At 32.5% G+C, this 19,083-nt stretch overlaps 1 protein-coding gene across 1 annotated transcript; it reads right to left on the reverse strand.

Annotated features, from left to right (window-relative positions):
* Positions 1-430: 430 nt before the first annotated feature.
* LOC127735854 (cornifelin homolog B-like) lies at positions 431-5,278 on the reverse strand. The gene is made up of 4 exons (XM_052246251.1): positions 5,093-5,278; positions 4,403-4,526; positions 3,778-3,917; positions 431-598 (listed from the first exon to the last, which is right to left on the reverse strand). Exons 2-4 carry the CDS (start codon positions 4,521-4,523, stop codon positions 503-505), a joined length of 357 nt encoding a protein of 118 aa, XP_052102211.1. The 5' UTR covers positions 4,524-4,526; positions 5,093-5,278; the 3' UTR covers positions 431-502.
* Between the last annotated feature and the right edge of the window lie 13,805 nt (positions 5,279-19,083).

The following is a 19,083-nucleotide window of genomic DNA, read 5'->3' on the forward strand; positions in this document are numbered from 1 at the left end:
CTTCATCGGATTTACTCAAACCTAAACATTTGAAAGTCTTCAATACTTGAGATTTATGACCAAAACGGACTAAAAAATAGCTAAATCCACCAAGGGACAATTTAAAAAAATAACGTTATAAATCGTATCAGTACCGAAGCACTGATTACTGAGCTGATGATAGCCCTGAGGACTAACCGTCTAGCAGCAACGTGTCGACCCAGTGCTGGGAAGAGACCGTATATTATGTCACTTCTCCGGACACTTATGATATGACGTTGGTCGTTTTTCCGGATGCCTATGATATGACTTTTTAAAATCATATTCTTTTGATAATAGGCGAATATAAATACTAGATACAGTCTATAATTGGTCAAGAAAATTCCAAACTCATGGATGTTAACGAAATGAAAATTTTGCCAAACCAAACGTCTGAAAGTAAGAAAAACTATTTCAAATACAGACAAGTTTTACTAAAACCACGTTTGTTGATGTCTATGGATTTACAAAGTTTTGTCTGTTATTATTTAATGCCCATGTTGTTGAGCTCTCTTGACATCTGACAGATGGCACATGGTTCACAAAATCCCATCACAAGACAGTCATTACATATTGAACCCTGAAAATATCAGAAAATTGTTAGAAATTATCTTTATTGAGAATTTTGTTACATTTTGAATACTTTAATAACATTAACGGTGCCAAGTTCACTGCAATATATGTGCATTTCGATAATTAAAGTCTCCTCAGAGAGGACAAAATAATTGAATATTTAAAACCTAAAATTTCTTGAATGCTTCATACTTTGAGTTTATTTATATGGGTTCTTATCCACATTGCATATACATATATATGATATGCTTTACCAATATTTGAATTGATTATTAAATATTTCTTTTATTAGCAGTGACGTAGCTTGACCCTTATTTCTAGTGTGACGATTTGAGGCTTCAGTGCGGTTCAAAGTCTGCGGGTTGGGAGTGGAAAAGTAGTAGTTGTAAACCGGCATCACAAAGAGATTTTTCAATATCTAAGTCGAATTGTATAATGTTTGATTGAGTGTTGTATGCATAACGTCCAGTGACAAATATTTCATAAAATTGAGAATGGAAATGGGGAATGTGTCAAAGAGACAACAACCCGACCAAAGAGCAGAAAACAGTAGAAGGCCACCAATGGGTCTTCAACACAGCGAGAAAATCCCGCACCCAGAGGCGGGCTTTATGCATATTCAGGAACAAAATGGCATTAATAACAATCCAATAGATAGGTTTTACAGACGAGAATGAGATCACGAATTTCGACTTCAAAAGGAGAGCATGTTTAACGGGCATAGATGTTAATTTGTAACATGCTCCCTATGGACTCCTGACATGGTTGATTCAATGGTTTTTACATGTAGAGCGTTGAATATGACGTACACATTCCGACTGGACATGGCTATGTATTTATACATCCCGCACAGTCAAATGGACGCCCTATTATGCATGGGTTTTACTGCAGGATGGAAGAATCAGTTGATGAAGGGTTTTACTGCAGGATGGAAGAAGTCAGTTGATGAAGGGTTTTACTGCAGGATGGAAGAAGTTGGTTGATAAAGGGTTTTACTGCAGGATGGAAGACGTTGGTTGATGAAGGGTTTTACTGTAGGATGAAAGAAGTCAGTTGATGAAGGGTTTTACTGCAGGATGGAAGAAGTCAGTTGATGAAGGGTTTAACTGCAGGATGGAAAAATTTGGATGATAAAGGGTTTTACTACAGGATGGAAGAAATCAGTTGATGAAGGGATTTACTGCAGGATGGAAAAAGTCAGTTGATGAAGGGGTTTACTGCAGAATGGAAAAAGTTGGTTGATGAAGGGTTTTACTACAGGATGGAAGAAGTTGGTTGATGAAGGGTTTTACTGCAGGTTGGAAGAAGTCAGTTGATGAAGGGTTTTACTGCAGAATGGAAGAAGTCAGTTGATGAAGGGTTTTACTGCAGGATAGAAGAAGTTGGTTGATAAAGGATTTTACTGCAGGATGGAAGAAATCAGTTGATGAAGGGTTTTACTGCAGGATGGAAGAAGTCGGTTGATGAACATATTTCTTTTTTCCCCAGTCAATCAGTAGGATTATTCAGAGAACAAATCAACAGTACATTACTAAAAAAAGGTTCTGCAAAATGGGTCAACCGTAATGAAGGGCGAATACTGAATTAGACTGCCACGTGGAAAAGGGGGGTATGTTGGAAAGTGTCAGGTTACGTACCGGTGCTTCTCGCAACGACAAATCGTACGCACGTACAGTCTTGATATCTTCATAAATTCAGATTTTTTCTTAATATCATTTGTTCGTTTCTTCAAACAAAATACTAGTATCTAACCGTAATTTTTTTATGAGACTAAGTTGAACTAATTGGTGTTCAAGTTAATAACGAGTGAACTCACGTGTAAGGGGTAAAAAGTGTTTAGAATCCTCTTCACTATATACTAAAGAATTATACCTTTTTTATTGATAAAAAGGTAGTGAGGATTTACCTAGTTACCTCAATGGAAGCTTCGGTCCTTCTGTACGAAGTAAGTGTCATCGTTGCTAAATTTTTATTTCTTTGCATAAATTCGTAGATGAAATAATGAATTATTACATTCATTATAAATATATAGTAAATGTATTGTATTCTCATTTGTCTTCGCTTCAATACGATTCTCTTTTCCATGTTATGACTTTGAGACTTTTTACCAGAGTATAAGCATGATCAAATTACCGGTAGCAGAATCTGTTCATGATTATAGCTTCTTAGAAACCTTTAGATTTTGTTAAAGTAAATGAAATCTTGACCATCTTCGTTCACTTTTTTATTCTTTCACAGACTTTTATTTTAGTATATGTCTTTTGGATGATTGTTTTGTACGTTTTTTAATTGGCCTTGGCCTTGAGCGTTTCTCCGTCACAAGTTTATAACATGACGAACAGCATTTGACTTATATCGACAAAATCAACCACGGAAGCAATCTAAAGTAGGTAGATACTTTTTCATATTGCGCAATGCAAATTATGTGACATGTATTATTTCCGATACGCATTTACTATCATATCTGATATACAGCAATTACAGAGGAATTACAAAACAGACAATAAGAACACTGTTATCTGTAATGAATATGTTATGTCATATTTGTTTTTTGTTGATTGTAGAATTTGGCGTTTCTGTTTATATTCTGATTGATTTATTCACATCTTCTTTTAGACTTAGCAGGATGAAAAGTTTGCAAGTACTTTTTGATCGGTACTTGTTGCCTTTTGTTATTCATTTTTGTTGCAAGTACCAATATGATGAGTCAAGTCTTTTCACCCCGCCACATTCTTTATGTGCCTGTTCAAACCCATGAATCTGTAATTCGGTGGTTGTCGTTGGTTGCTGTCTGCTATATTTGTTTCCCGTCGAGTGTTGTATAATAATCAGACTTGGTTTTCTCTTCTAAATTATTTCACATTTTGTCATATTTACCTGTGCCTTTCAAAACTTATTATAGTATGGGATTTCCTTACTGTTGAATGACAGTATGGTGACGTGTTTTTTTCACATCTTTGATCTTTGGTCTTGATGGAAAGTTGTCTGATTGGCAATAATACCACATGATCTTATTTTTACACTGGTATATTGTAAAGACACTAGTCCATTGTAATGTAATGTAATGCCCTCTAGATGTCTTTTAGATACTTGTGTTGTTGCCGTATTCCTCACATCCCCTTTTATCGAAAAGAACATATGACAAAATGGAGAGGGCCTTATACATTTTTTTAAACGAAATCCTACCTGGATACCTCCAAGCGTCCTGAGCCTTGTTCTCATGGCAATAGTTGAACCAGGAACAACATATGGCATACAGGCACAATCGCCAAGTTTAACAGCAATATTGCATACGATACATGGGAGACATAAGTAGGAAATCACACCTTCAAAAAAGTTTAAAGAGGAATAAAGAAATTGTCAAGAACCAAATGAAACAGACTCTCGGATTCAAAACATTTTGATGATCACAGTAAAACTAATGGATATAAGTTTAATAAATAAAAAAAAAAACTGTAATAATATAAAAACTTTAAGAGTTAAAAATTTAGATAACATTCAGACGCTACATCAGGTACAAGACAGGGCACCGAAAAACGTTACAATGAGATGATATACAAACTCAGAATATTTTCGTGATACTTATTTGAAAATCAGATATATACAAATTTACGATAAATCATATGCTTTACAACATGGCAGCCACCGTCAACAGCGTGAATGCGCAAGTACAACTGCTGCATTACAAAACGTTTACGATTTTGGATTCACTAGTATATTGATTTTATATTGATTAATCTTTAAATCTTATTGATGTTCTAAGTGTAATGAGGACTTTGTCTTCTATAAATTTACTAAAGGAGATACTAACATGTCTTGCAGTCAGTAAAGCAGTCAAACAGCCCAGTAGTCCATTTACGATGACCTTGAACGGGAGAAACTAACAGAGTTCCCTCAATTGGTTGTGGTTGAGCTGTAACTGGTTCTGTCATCTGCTAATTAGAAATTGGATCCGTAGCGATACGCATTTTAAATAACCCTTTGAGACACATGTCTTTTTTATTTATTGTGTTGTTAGGTTGCTGTCTCATTGAGCAATACCATGATAGTGAAAAGGTGTATTAACAAATCACAGTATATTTTTGATTGTGCGATGAACAAACGAATTAAAGTCGAGTTTTTTTGTTGCTAGGTGGACCATCAAATAACAATTATCTGTGTTTTCTGCATATTGAAAGTAATCTTATATATTACTACCCAATCAAATCATTGGCCAGGTAACATCAAGATGAGTTAAAACATGTTTGACCTGTATGAACGAGTAAAAATTCACCTTACAGACATGCAAACCTTACTTTAAATCACAAATTATAAAAACTCAAATATATCGGCTGTAAACGCATGCAACTCAATATAAGTTAGACTCAATTAAAAAAATTAATTTGTGTGCAATATATTAATTTTGCAATTATTGTCATTTGCCTTCTGAATTGATTGTTTTTGAAAAATGCTACTGGATTGATTTAAAATTATCAATAAAGAAATAGTAATGAGATACTACCTTTTTGTCAGTTTCCTTGGTATCCGATATATCCTCTGTTATACTTGTATCATTTCACAAAACTATCAGTATTTATTATGTTGTTAAACGGATGAGGTGTAAAAGGGATAATTTTGTTTTTCAAGAATATTAAAATTCGTAAAATTTTACCCTGCCTAATAAACGTATTTACACTTTTGGTATTTAGCTATATTTTGCCTCCGAATGACCTTAGATCTACTCCGAATCACCTTTTGGCGTCAGGCAACAATCACTTTTTAATTGTGACGTCAAATGTTTTGAATTATGATGTCAAAGTTTACGGGAACCTGTGTGATTTTACGTAATGGCGGACAAATTTGCATACTAGTGTAAATACGTCTATAACATCGTGAGTAACTTTTAAAAAAAGTAAACTGATTATAGTGCATATAAAGGGTAAATAGGGAATATAAATACAAACCTTAACAAAAATTCCAAGGATTTAACTTGGGTGGAGACGTCACCTACGCTTGTGCTTACGTAACATACGTTTGTGCTTACGTCACCTAAATGTGTGCTTATATCAATATTTTTCACGAAAAAATGCACCTACCAACGTCGAAAATTATCGGTTACTAATATTCTGCTATTAAATGCAGTATTTCGGATTTTAATGAAATTTTGTATGCAGTAAAGAATTCGTTGATCTGCATACAAAATAAAGAAACTGAGATGTCATGTGGTTTAACTTTTAAATGGACATATATACTCTTTTGGGGTTTTAGCAGAATTTGCTCCGAATGATCCTAGATCTAGCTCTGAATAACATTCTGACATAATTCAACAACCAATAACTTATAAATACATGTTTATACACCTTATCGATATTTGGAAATCTCCTCCGGTTGACCCGAGTATCTGCGACGCTTGAATTATTGACGTCATACAACAATCACTTTTCCATTGTGGCGTCAGATATTTTCTATTATGACGTCAAAATTTTACGGGAACCTTTGTGATGTCCAATAATGGCGGACAAATAGCGATAAGGTGTATTGTAAGACTACATGATATTAAACAGCAACCTGTTATAAGCCCCAGTGTGTTATATATAGATAAAGTGAATGAACCTTAAGTACGTGAAGCTGTTATTGTCAATCAAGATAAGATAGGCGGAGTCTCTATAAATGTAAACAGATTGATAAGATGATATAGCAATATCATTACAACTATTTGATTTTGACGTCAAATATTTCAATTGTGATGCAAAATTTTGCGGGAACTTGTGTGCTTTTAAGTACAAGAATTTAATATATAATATATCAACGATAGAACATGCATAATCAACACACTAGTGATGAAGCATTTACAGAAGTTGGAGAATTATTGTTGAGTTTGAACACAACCGGTTCACCAGGACCAGATAATAAACACTATGCAAAATAGGGATATCATTTGTCTGTATAAACGCCGGTACGTCCGGTTGGAACGGAAACGTCAATTTCGAAACCTCATAAAGGAAGACCGCAGAGTGAAAAACCAACTCTGGCCTATTGCAAGACAAAATTTCAGCCCTTATCCAATACACTCTCTTTTCCAGTGGTGTCAGTCCAAAGTTTCATGTCGGGGCTTTTTATAGCCGATCATACGGTATGGACTTTTCTCATTGTTGTTAGGCCGTACGGTGGCCTATTATTGCTTACATCTTCTTCGTTTGAACTCGTGTCAATGGTTGTCTCATTCGCAATCATACCACATCTCCTTATTTTTATATTGTGATGAAACCAAAATGATTATTTGTTTATATCGTGGCTCCATGGCTTATTCGTCAGAAGTAAAATACCAAGTCTCGAAAATTCAGCCATCAATCATATTTACTGAGTTAAATACGTCAAAATGCTAGAATAGCGCATGAATGGGAAGTAAAATGGCTTACAATTTTGTCCAATAGTTTTGATATGTCTCCTTTCTACATTCCAAGAAGAAAGCTGAGATAAAATCAGACTTCATATTCTTAGTTCCAATTCTAATGAATACACGCCACCAAGAATTCGCCTGACAAGATGTTTTTTTTCCCACCTCAAGCATGAATTGAATATCATAACAAACACAGAAAAAAGTTATGTTGCCCTAGTTGCCGATTTTAACTCAAAAATCTTTACCCGATTTTATTATACCTGATGAGTTAGTTGTTATTATGTTTGATTTAGATTGTGATGCTGATATATTAGAGTATTTATATGATTTTCAGAATCTGACTCAAAACAAAATCTCCTTGCAAAGAGTGTGTCAGTGTACATGTAGACCGCATAAGTATGGTCATAGACTGCTAGGGTTGTGCAGAAAAAAATAATTTGTATATTGCTAATTCAAGAGTTGGATCAGATAAAGATATTGGGGAGAAAACATGTAACGATTCAAGTATTGTTGATTATTTAATTATTTCATCAATGCTCTTCCCTATGATTTTTTATTTTGAAATTGCTGACTTTATCCCGATATATTCTGATTGTCATTCATTTATATATTTCAGACTTCATGCCACATTTAGTTACTCAGATTCTATTGTTACCGACAATAGCAGTGATAAAATTTTCGTCAGGTGGAAAAGTGAACAGAAATCTGAATACGTTAATCGAATTCACAATGACCCCGAAGGTATTCTGGCCACTGTTATGAATAAGTCTAGGTTAGTCTATGGAAAGGTATATACTATGAAATTTAGAGCGAGGGGCTTGCCCCGAGCTCTTAATTTCATAGTATATACCTTTTCATAGACTATCCAATTTAGCACATATTTACAACTCGAGTAATCTTTTAATTTGTCTATTGATAGTTTATTTTGGCTGACTACTTGTATCACAGGTGTTTGTAAAACAGAACTCATTAACGAAGTTTTGTAAATCTACTCACTAGTATCATTGTAAAATATGTGATTTCAAAAGGCCCTTGACTCCAGAATGAAAAGATGATAGCTGCTGGTGTAAGTATGTTTATTGATATAAAGCGGTGTTTTACTATATATGTTCTTCTTACATGGTAAGATGACCAAATAAATTGACCAAAAGCAGGCAATGATTAAATTGCAGTGGAAGCTTTACATGTTTTGAAAACATTTTTTAATTTCACAGTAAAACTAAAGCTATAATAAATTTGAAACATATTTATAGTTTTTCCTCATAGATATAGTCTAGCAGATAGGCATTAAAAAGATCAGAGATTATAGGTTTTGTGTGTTTTTTTTATTATTTCAAAGTAAAAACTAAAAGATTTATCAGAATATGTTTATATATATACATAGGTGGCACATTCTCTTCAGACATATTTAATCACAGTTTTTCAATTCATGACATCGTCCTGAACATGCATGAAATATTTGCCACTGAACATTAAGCAACTAATAATCAATAAATCAATCAATTCATGACGAAATAGATCACCTCCCTTAAGAAAGTTTGAAAAATTATCACCAAGTTGCTTTAATTTCCCTTCACAAGGTTTCATAGTACATACCCTTTATTTAAATGAAAGAAATTTGCAATTGTCAAACACATTTTTTATATCCAAAGATTTTACTAGAAGGGTATTTAAAAATCAACGTGAAAAAAAAACTAATTACAAACTATTTAATTTAATTTAGAACACAGCATTTTATTTCAAAATAGCCAGTGGGAATTTATGTTGTTTTTAATATCATGATTACGATACAATGAAATCTTACCCTTGTGGTCATTCATGCGTAGTTACTTAGTACACGGGAAAAGAATGTACTATGAAAATTAGAAGGCAAATATAAGCAATTTGATTGGACGAGAAGTTGAAAGTATGTGCTAAACTGGACTTAGAATATAGCAAAGTACTCTCGACCAATGAAATTGTAGGTTTGGATGCCTCTTAATTGTGAAGAATGAATGTAAATCATGTTCTTAGTAAGGGATTATCCTATTATTTGGGTCTATTTACAGTTCAAAACAAAGAGTTTCTATAAATGAGTTATAACTGCCCCGAAGCACATTTATCAGATTGAAAGGATTTATCACACAGTGGTTGAAACTGACTAAAAGTTGAGTTGTGAAACAAACAAAATTCTCAAAATAAGTTGAAGTTTACTGGTGCAGTCAAATCGGTACCGTGAATGTTATTACGAAAATATTAATAACTTCAAATTACTATAAAATTAAACAATACCAAAGCAATGTAAAAAATAAAAATAAAAAAATCTTTCAGATAAAAAATAAACTAAATCTTTAGCTTTCCAAAACTTTGATTACTTGATCAGCGGTTGGGGAGAATAGTTATTTCCAATACATGTATTCCGATAAAAAAAAAACAGGAATTTAATTTTGAACATATTAAAAACTTTTAAGGGCGTTATTTTTGAACATTTCCCTGACATAATGAAACAGTATTTGATGTAAAAAGCCGGACCAAATCATTGGCTGTGAAATAAAAATTAGTTGTAACTCAAATGTATTAATTGATTTAAACTGTAAATAAAAAAAGGATAATTCCTCACTAAAATATTACATGATTTACATTCATACTCACAATCAGGAAACATACAATTCCTACCTTTTCTTTCTACTGTTGTGTCACCTAATATCTATAACGCATTTAAAAAACAAAAATTCCCAAATGATAAGAAAGTCCTCACATCACTAAAACTAATCCATAAATGACATGCCGGAAAAGGAAGTCATGCATCAATTATAAACATTGCACTGACAATGAAACTAATTCTTGAATAGATTATTTGAGCCTTGAGCACTTTACAATATTCTAAGTTTGTAAGAGAATGATAATCCCTTACTTCATGATAAGTAAGGGATTATCATTCTCTTACATATACGAATTGTCCGTAAATAATGATGCAACTCAAAATGATATAAACAATATAGTTTTAGATATCAACAAGAGTTTTAAAAACGCAGCGGCAGAAACGTTTGGGAAGATAAAAAAACATAACATGAAGATTCAAAACCTTGGTTTAATAGAAAATGCTCGATGAGTAGAAAAAAATTTCATAAAGCTCAAAAGAGATATAGTTTTTTGAACAATGCTTAAACAAGACGCAAAATGAGACAAGCTAGTAAAGAACATAAAGTAACATTAAATAAGGCTTTTGCAAACTATCAACAGAGGGCTGCTGATGAGTTGCGTAACATTTCCAAAAAGGATACAAAAGCTCTATGAAAAATCCTTAATAATCTAAATAGTAGTAACAAAAAAAATAACAAATGACGATATATCTCTAAAAGCGTTGTATGATCATTTTATAATCCAAAATGAAAATGTCGAACCCGCAAATGGCTTCAAACAAGATTTTGACTTTGATACTATAACAGACGATGTTGAGTTATTTTTAAATAGTCCAGTAACCGATGAAGAAATTAAAAAGGTGGTTTCGAATTTAAAAAACGGTAAAGCTTCAGATAGTGATGAAATTTTAAATGAATATATAAAGAATACAATTGACGATTAAATGCCAATTTACGTAAAGCTATTCAATTTGATTTTTGATACTGGAATTGTCCCAGACAGTTGGTCTAATTGAATCATGATTACTATATTCAAAAATAAAGGATCAAGATCCGATCCCGAAATGTACAGAGGAATTACATTAAATTCATGTTTTAGTAATACTTTTCTGGCTCTGCCATGTTGAATTACACGTTAAATAATCATGCAGATCACATAGACCTGATTTCAAAGTCACAAGCAGGTTTTCGTAGAGGATTCTCTACTGTTGATAATATATTCGTATTGTATTCTTTAATTACCATATATTTTTCATTTGGTAAGAAGCTATTTTGCACTTTTAAAGACTTTAAAAGCGCTTTTGACACTATATGGAGATCGGGGTAGTGGCAAAAAATGCAAAAATCAAGCATTAAAGATAAAATATTTAAAGTGATCTATAATATGTATCAAAATATAAAAACGTGTGTCTAAAAAGGAAACGATTTTTCCGAATTTTTCATATCTCACACAGGGGTCAAACAAGGTGAAAATTTATCACCTTTTTTATTTTCTTTGTTTCTAAATGATTTAGAAAATTATTTTGTTGAAAATAATAGAAAGTCTAGATAATATTTCGAACCTGTGCTTGGAATCATTACAAATGTATGTTAAATTGTTTATCATACTGTACGCAGATGATACTGCGCTATTGTCTGAAAGTGCAGAAGGATTACAAAAAACCCTTGTATGTTTTGAAGAATACTGTAAAAAATGGAAACTAAAGATTAACACAAACAAAACTGAAGCAGTGATTTTTAGTAAGAAGAAAGCAAAAATAAAGCAGACTTTTTATGATATATGGAGAAAGCATTGAAATAGTTGATTCTTACTGCTACCTTGGTATATTTTTCAATTACAACGGTAGCTTTTGTACTGCATGAAAAAACTTCTTGATCAGGCACAGAAGTCTTTGTATGCTCTGTACCGAAAAATTAAAAATATATGTATTCCCGTCGATTTGCAGCTAAAACTTTTTGACTACTTAGTTAGTCCTGTATTATTATATGCTTCAGAGGTTTGGGGATTTGAAAGTAAAGATAGCATTGAGAAATACAACTTCAATTTTGGAAACACATTTTGAAATTAAGAAACAGTACACCAAATTATATGGTGTACGGGGAACTCAGAGAAATATATCGAGATACTCGTAGTTCGACTCAAACGAAAACCGGAAGTTTGACAGACTAAGGGACACAAATCTTGCTTAGCTTGGTAAGGCTAAAATAAATCCAGATGAATACGGGAATGGGAGGAATATTCTTGTCTTAGAACGGTGTATCTGTACACATATGTAATGGTCTTTTATAATTATGATAAAATTATGGGGTTTTTTTTTTGTCTCCTTAGTTATTTCTTTGTACAGTCACATTTTATTCTATGATTTAAAGTCGAAAGAACTATTTCAAATCGATCTTAGCGTGATTTTAAGTTAACAAAGTTGTTCATTCTCGTGAACAAGAGATTTAAGAAAATTTATTTTTCTTTACATTTTTTTTTATTTCGATCTTTTTTCGCAAAAGAATTTATAAAAGATTAAATACGCCGATTCAGTAGTTTTGATCACTCTCTGCACAACCAAGCTCATTAATGTATGATTACGGTTAATTGATGTAAAACATTTAAAATCTTTTTTCATAATCTTAAACAATGTATAGCTAATTATTTATTATGATGATCAAAGTTTATCTTAGGTAAACACCCCCAAGGGGGACTTGGGAATGGAAATATGGTTACTACAGGTCTTCTTCCGACCTACAGTAAAACCCTTGCCAAAGTTGGGAGTCTGTTTGGCTGTGCGGGATGTACGCAGTCACGTCTGATTAGAATGGAGACGTCAAATCTGATGCCTCGTGCAGAGTGAGTGCCACGCTCTCTGCACATTAAGAACCCTTGTAACAACTCTTTTGGATGGGGGGTCCGTTGGTGGCCTGTTACAAGGCAAAATTTCTGTCCCTTTCAAATATACCCTCATTTTCCAGTGGCAGTCTAAATTTACCCGACCTTCATCCCGAACGGCCTTTATTACAGGTCCTACCTATTGTATCTATTGTTGATTTGTTCTCGTCCTGAACATGTATGAAATATTTGCCACTGGACGTTAATCAACCAACAACCAATCAATCTTAGGTTAACACTCGTGGGAAAAGGATGTCATAAATCAATACAGTGGTCAAGTATTAGATACAGAACAAAGGTAACAAAAAACAGGATGGTAACAACCGTGGCCATATAGTTTTTCTGCACGAGTAGTCAGGTTAAGTCCGAGGCGATAGCCGAGGACCTTGACCTGACTACAAGTGCAGAAAAACTATACGGCTGGTTGTTACCATCCCGTTTATTTTGTTACTTTTGTTTTGTATCTGACTTGTACGTCGTTTTTAATAAGAAAGTAATACATTTTTCATTTAAGACGATTGCATAATTAAATTGTTATATTCTAAAGATTTAGGTTATTTTTTATCTGAAAGATTTTTTTCTTTTTATTTTTTGCATTGCTTTGGTATTGTTTAATTTTATAGTAATTTGAAGTTATTAATATTTTCGTAATAACATTCTTTTTTTTTTTTTGCATTGCTTTGGTATTGTTTAATTTTATAGTAATTTGAAGTTATTAATATTTTCGTAATAACATTCTTTTTTTTTTTGCATTGCTTTGGTATTGTTTAATTTATAGTAATTTGAAGTTATTAATATTTTCGTAATAACATTCACGGTACCAATTTGACTGCACCAGTAAACTTCAACTTATTTTGAGAATTTTGTTTGTTTCACAACTCAACTTTTAGTCAGTTTCAATCACTGTGTGATAAATCCTTTCAATCTGATAAATGTGCTTCGGGGCAGTTGTAACTCATTTATAGAAACTCTTTGTTTTGAACTGTAAATAGACCCAAATAATAGGATAATCCCTTACTAAGAACATGATTTACATTCATTCTTCACAATTAAGAGGCATCCAAACCTACAATTTCATTGGTCGAGAGTACTTTGCTATATTCTAAGGTACAGATATTACCACTGGTAAAAAGTGTCCGTGTAACTTCCTAAAAAGTGTCCGTGTAACACCCGTTATTGTACTGTTTTTCTATAGCTCTGCTGGATGCAAAGTCGTACAATGACCGGAAATTTAATTACAGGTGTAAAAATTGTCAAATTAACTCGTCACTATATTTGAACCCACGAGATCATGATTTGACATATGTGTATGTGTTCAAGATAACAAAAAAAAAAATGCAATTTAAATGCTTTTGTTAACATTGGGACCGAAAATTCGGTTCGAGTCAACCGAAATTTTTACTTATCAGGATTCGAAATTACGAAAGCCTATAAGAGTCACAAAAAAAAATGTATCTTGTAATTACGAAATATCTCGTAATTACGAGAAAACTATCGCGTAATTACGAGATAATTATCGCGTAATTACGAGATAATCATTTTTTAACTCGTAATTACGAGATAATCATTTTTTTTATCTCGTAATTTCGAGATAATCATCGCGTAATTATGAGAAAACTATCGCGTAATTACGAGATAAAATAAACTGCTTCGCTGAGCGCAGCTGGATACCCCCGCAGAGGTCCAACCCTGAACAGTTGAGGCAAAAATTGACACAATATTCAAGCTTGATACAGGTCTGAATTTGGATTGTAATTAAATATTTGACATATTATAGGTTTCTGAATAAATGTAGTCAAGGAACTTGAAATTGGTTATATGAATTGAATTTATATTCAATTAAAGATTTCTCGCTGTTGTGCAATACACTGTGCTGTTGCGCAATACTTAGTAAATCTGTTGTCAGACTATAAACAAATAAAGTTCAATTAATTCTCAATGTCATATTAGAAATTTATGAAAATGTAAAGGGAGCTTACATCAATAGATATAAACTATTCACCAAAGTTTCATGAGAATTGCTGACAGCATTTTTAAGTTATTGTCCGAAAACTGGAAAATAACCCATTTTTTAATGAATAAAACCCAATAACTCAGAAATGATATATGAAAAATTTATAAAATTCTAAACAGAGCTTACATCAATAGATATAAATAGTTCACCAAAGTTTTATGCAAATTAGTTAAAGCGTTTTTGAGTTAATGTCCGACATGTTGACGACGGACGGACAGACGGACAGACGGACAACGGTATACCATAATACGTCCCGTAAACGGACGTATAAAAATGATTATCTCGTAATTACGAGATAAAAAAATGATTATCTCGTAATTACGCGATGATTATCTCGTAATTACGAGATAAAAAAAAATGATTATCTCGTAATTACGCGATAGTTTTCTCATAATTACGCGATAATTATCTCGTAATTACAAGATAAAAAAGGATTATCTCGTAATTACGCGATAGTTTTCTCGTAATTACGCGATAATTATGTCGTAATTACGAGATAAAAAATGATTATCTCGTAATTACGAGATAAAAAAGGATTATCTCGTAATTACGCGATAGTTTTCTCGTAATTACGAGATATTTATCTCGTAATTACGCGATAGATATTTTTTTTGTGACCCCAATAGGCTTTCGTACGAAATACATATATTTATATGAAACAAAGTTTAGGACCACGGGAAAATTTCGATATGTATATGTATATACAAATATTTAAAAAAAAAATCTCGCCTGGCACCTGTGGGGATATGTACACAAAATCTGCATAACATAACCATGGCGTGTTTAAGCCGAGTTAAAATTATATCTTAAAAATCGTTCTAGTGTGAATCTCTATATAACATATAAAAGAAAAAAAACTAAATTTGTGCCATTTTGCTCTTTGGGAATTATCATCATCTTCTTTGAACTTACTTCAAAAATCAAGACAAAACGCGAGAATATTATGAAATCCAAAAATAAAATATTTTCCCCATATGTTGCAGAGATAGGACGAAACGCAAGTCTAACAAACTATATTAAACCAATATTGAAATGAATAACCGAGTTTTTTTTGTAATGTCTTCTTCTAAGGAACTAAATGCCACGGTCCTTCATAACAGATGGTGAAATGGAATCCCCTACAATATATGCATATTTTGACGATAAAGATTTGCGCAACGATCCTTATAAAGCCCTTTGTCAGTGTCAATCTTTGTTTGTTTCTTTATTTGTTTTTATCAAAATGAACTAATACAATCTGTCAATCCTTTGTATGTTATAGTACTCATATCCAAGTTATATAATTTTGCATTTTATCCTTTCTTGAACTTCATAAAAAAAACTTAATTCAATTCTGAACGCATTTTGTTTTATACAATTATGACACCTGGATTCAGTTCTGATGTCTGTCTACTCATATTACAGATACTTTGGTTAAACTTTGCACTATTCTTACAAAGATATACAAAGCTTACATTTCAACCAAACCCTATGGTTAAAAGATATATGATACAATTCCTGTCTCATGAATATCCACCTATATCTTAATCATTAAAAGCTTTATTTACCGCTAGTGATTTCATACTTACACACACACACCGTCTACTTTCTGAGCATTGAATACAAAATATGTTTCGACTTCGTAAGAAAACGAATAAGTTGGTTTGTTTGTAGTTAAAAAAAAAAATAATGTGTCCATCTGTTAAAATTTTTCAACCAATATGCAAAACTATGACCCCCCTCCTTGAAGTAACATGGTGGTTCCCTTATAACCTCACACATGTGTTCATTGGTGCGTTTTTATAAATGGCTACTTTGACTCACCATTATATTAGGGGTCACAGACGGACATATCTAGATTGTAAATGATATTCGCGGTTTTTTTCAGGACAAATTCCTAATTTGTAGTTCCTTTACTGATGAATAATGACGATAACACTATATAAATTAGATGCATCAATTGTTTTTTCTGGATCTACCTAAGATATGTTCTGAATGTTGATGAATAATACAAAATGAAAATGTTAAAAAAAAAACAAAAACGACATTGAGATTCCACTATATCATAAATTTTGTAACAATGTTTACAAAATAATTTTTAATGCAATAAATGCTGTTAAATGATATTTTTTTTAAAAATGAAAACCGACTTTGTCTATCTGTATAATTATGGAATTATGAAATGCCCATGTAGTCAAGTTCTCTAGACCTCTGACAAATTGCACATTGACCAAAGAACTGCATAATGCAACAATCATTGCACACAGTACCCTGTAAGAAGAAAAGTAATATTTTAGTTAGTTACTTTAATACTAATTATCTATTCATATTATTCACTGTCTTTTAAAAAAAGTTGATAATACAGGACGAAGTCCTGATAACAGTAAGAAAATTAATAAAAAGAAAACCCGATATAAATATCAATGTACTAGTGAATCCAAAATCGTTTACTGTTTTGCCAACAGTTGTACTTGCACATTCACGCTGTTGACGGAGGCTGCCATGTTGTAAAGCATACGATGTCTCGCAAATTTGAATATACCTGATTACCAAAAGGTATAACGAAAATAATTCGGACTCCGTCCACTTTCATAGGTAAAACCTCCCTTATATTATCTTAACTTTTATTAAAGGACAGGATTGTATCAATATACGGAACTTAACATGGTTTTTGGAGTCTTTTTGTTGTAGAACATTTCCTTTTTTCGAAATTCAAACTGCAACCGTATTTTTTGTTCGATAATTTTTTCACCAGACGATAATAAATTGAGAGAAAACACTATTTATTTTTCAGCGTGAGAAAGCGCGCCAAACTTAAAATGGGTTATTTTTACTTCATGTGTATTCCATATTTTTTTTTTTTGCCTACTCAAAAGTTGCCACTAAAAAAGGGTTATTATGGTTCATGGAAAGCATAATTTTATCATGTTGTGACATCTTTTTTGTTATCAGCTATAGTCAATATTCTTATATATCTAAAATTGTGAAGATATAGTTATGATAAAATTTGAATTTGTAAAAAATAATGTCTGTTCCTGTTGGCCCAAATACTAATATACCCATTATTCCGACTTTAATATTTCTTCCAGTGAAAATGCTATTCCAGCATATTTCTTCCATTTGGAACTAATACTATAAGGAAACTTTTATTGCATGACATAAATGTATCGAAAACAGCTAAACATGGCTGTAAGCGGACAATCATTCACCATCTCCTGAATACCACGAAGCGTTCTGATTCTTGATCTGATGGTAAAAGTTCCACCAGGAACACAGAATGGCATGCATACACAATCACCACTTCTAGATGACAATTTACATGTCATGCATGGCAAGCAGAAACACGATATGATACCTGCAATATGATAGAAAATTCGTATTAGTTTAGTCTTGCAGTATTTTTAGTTCCTCTAGATCTTGCTTATTTGTATGACTACCCATCTGACTTTCTGGGGAACCCCTAAAGAAATTATTATGTCCTTACTTCGACCCATGTCCTGTTTTTCCTTTAGATTGTTAGATGAAAAACTAATTAGCAGACATTATACACATTATGCTAAAGGAGATCATAGAATAAAAATGCGGGAAACAAAGAAAAAAGCAATGTAATAAAATAAAAACTGTTACTTACCCCGCCCCACAAAGAAAGAAAAAAACAACAAATAGCAAAGAAAAGATACATGCTCTCGAACATCAAACATAATTATAAAGCTTTGAGAAATGCGAATTTCTATCTTAACCGGAAATATATTAAACCGGCATGAAGGACTATGATGTTTGATTCCATATAGAAATGATTTATGTTGGATAGGGGGCATATACAAAGTCGTTGCAATGGTTCTCAACCATGCATTTACCGTGGCACTCTGTCTATAAAAGACATCAGATTTAACGTCTGGCTGCTTATTTATACATCTCGCCAAGCTTAACGGACGTCCCACTTTAGGGAGGATATAACTGATGGAAGGAGGAAGTCCAAGGGATGACCACTTTTCTATACCCAGGTCAACACTTGGGGCTATTGATAAGTGAGGAGTACAATATCTTTAAGTTAATTATAATATATTAAATGTGTATCATTAATATAGCAAAATCTTAAATTTGAGAACTGGATAAACATCAATTTATATCTTTGTTATAACTTTGGATATGTTCTACTTCATATAAGTAAATAAATAAAATCAGCAAGGGAAGTGCACAACTAGTTATCATCGATATGTCCATCTGTCACAACTAGTTATCGTCGATATGTCCATCTGTCACAACTGGTTATCATCGATATGTCCATCTGTCACAACTAGTTATCATCGATATGTCCATCTGTCACAACTAGTTATCATCGATATGTCCATCCGGCGTTGAAAATTGTGACATTAATTTCAACAAAGACGATTAAATCCCCCAAACCTCAAGTTATTATTTCAAAACACATACAGACATATTACATGTAATAATGCTGTATTCGTCTGTTATGTTTGTTCTCACACCAGAGGTTTTATACGAATTCTTTGAAAATGCTGGTACATCTGTATATCAGATGTGTTTTATGTATTTCCTTTAAGTTAAAAACTATTCTAGATTGTGACGAGTAAATGGTATAAAAGAATTGAACGTTTATAGA

This window comes from Mytilus californianus, unplaced genomic scaffold (genome assembly GCF_021869535.1).
Source record: "Mytilus californianus isolate M0D057914Y unplaced genomic scaffold, xbMytCali1.0.p SCAF_3, whole genome shotgun sequence".
Lineage (NCBI taxonomy): Eukaryota > Metazoa > Mollusca > Bivalvia > Mytilida > Mytilidae > Mytilus > Mytilus californianus.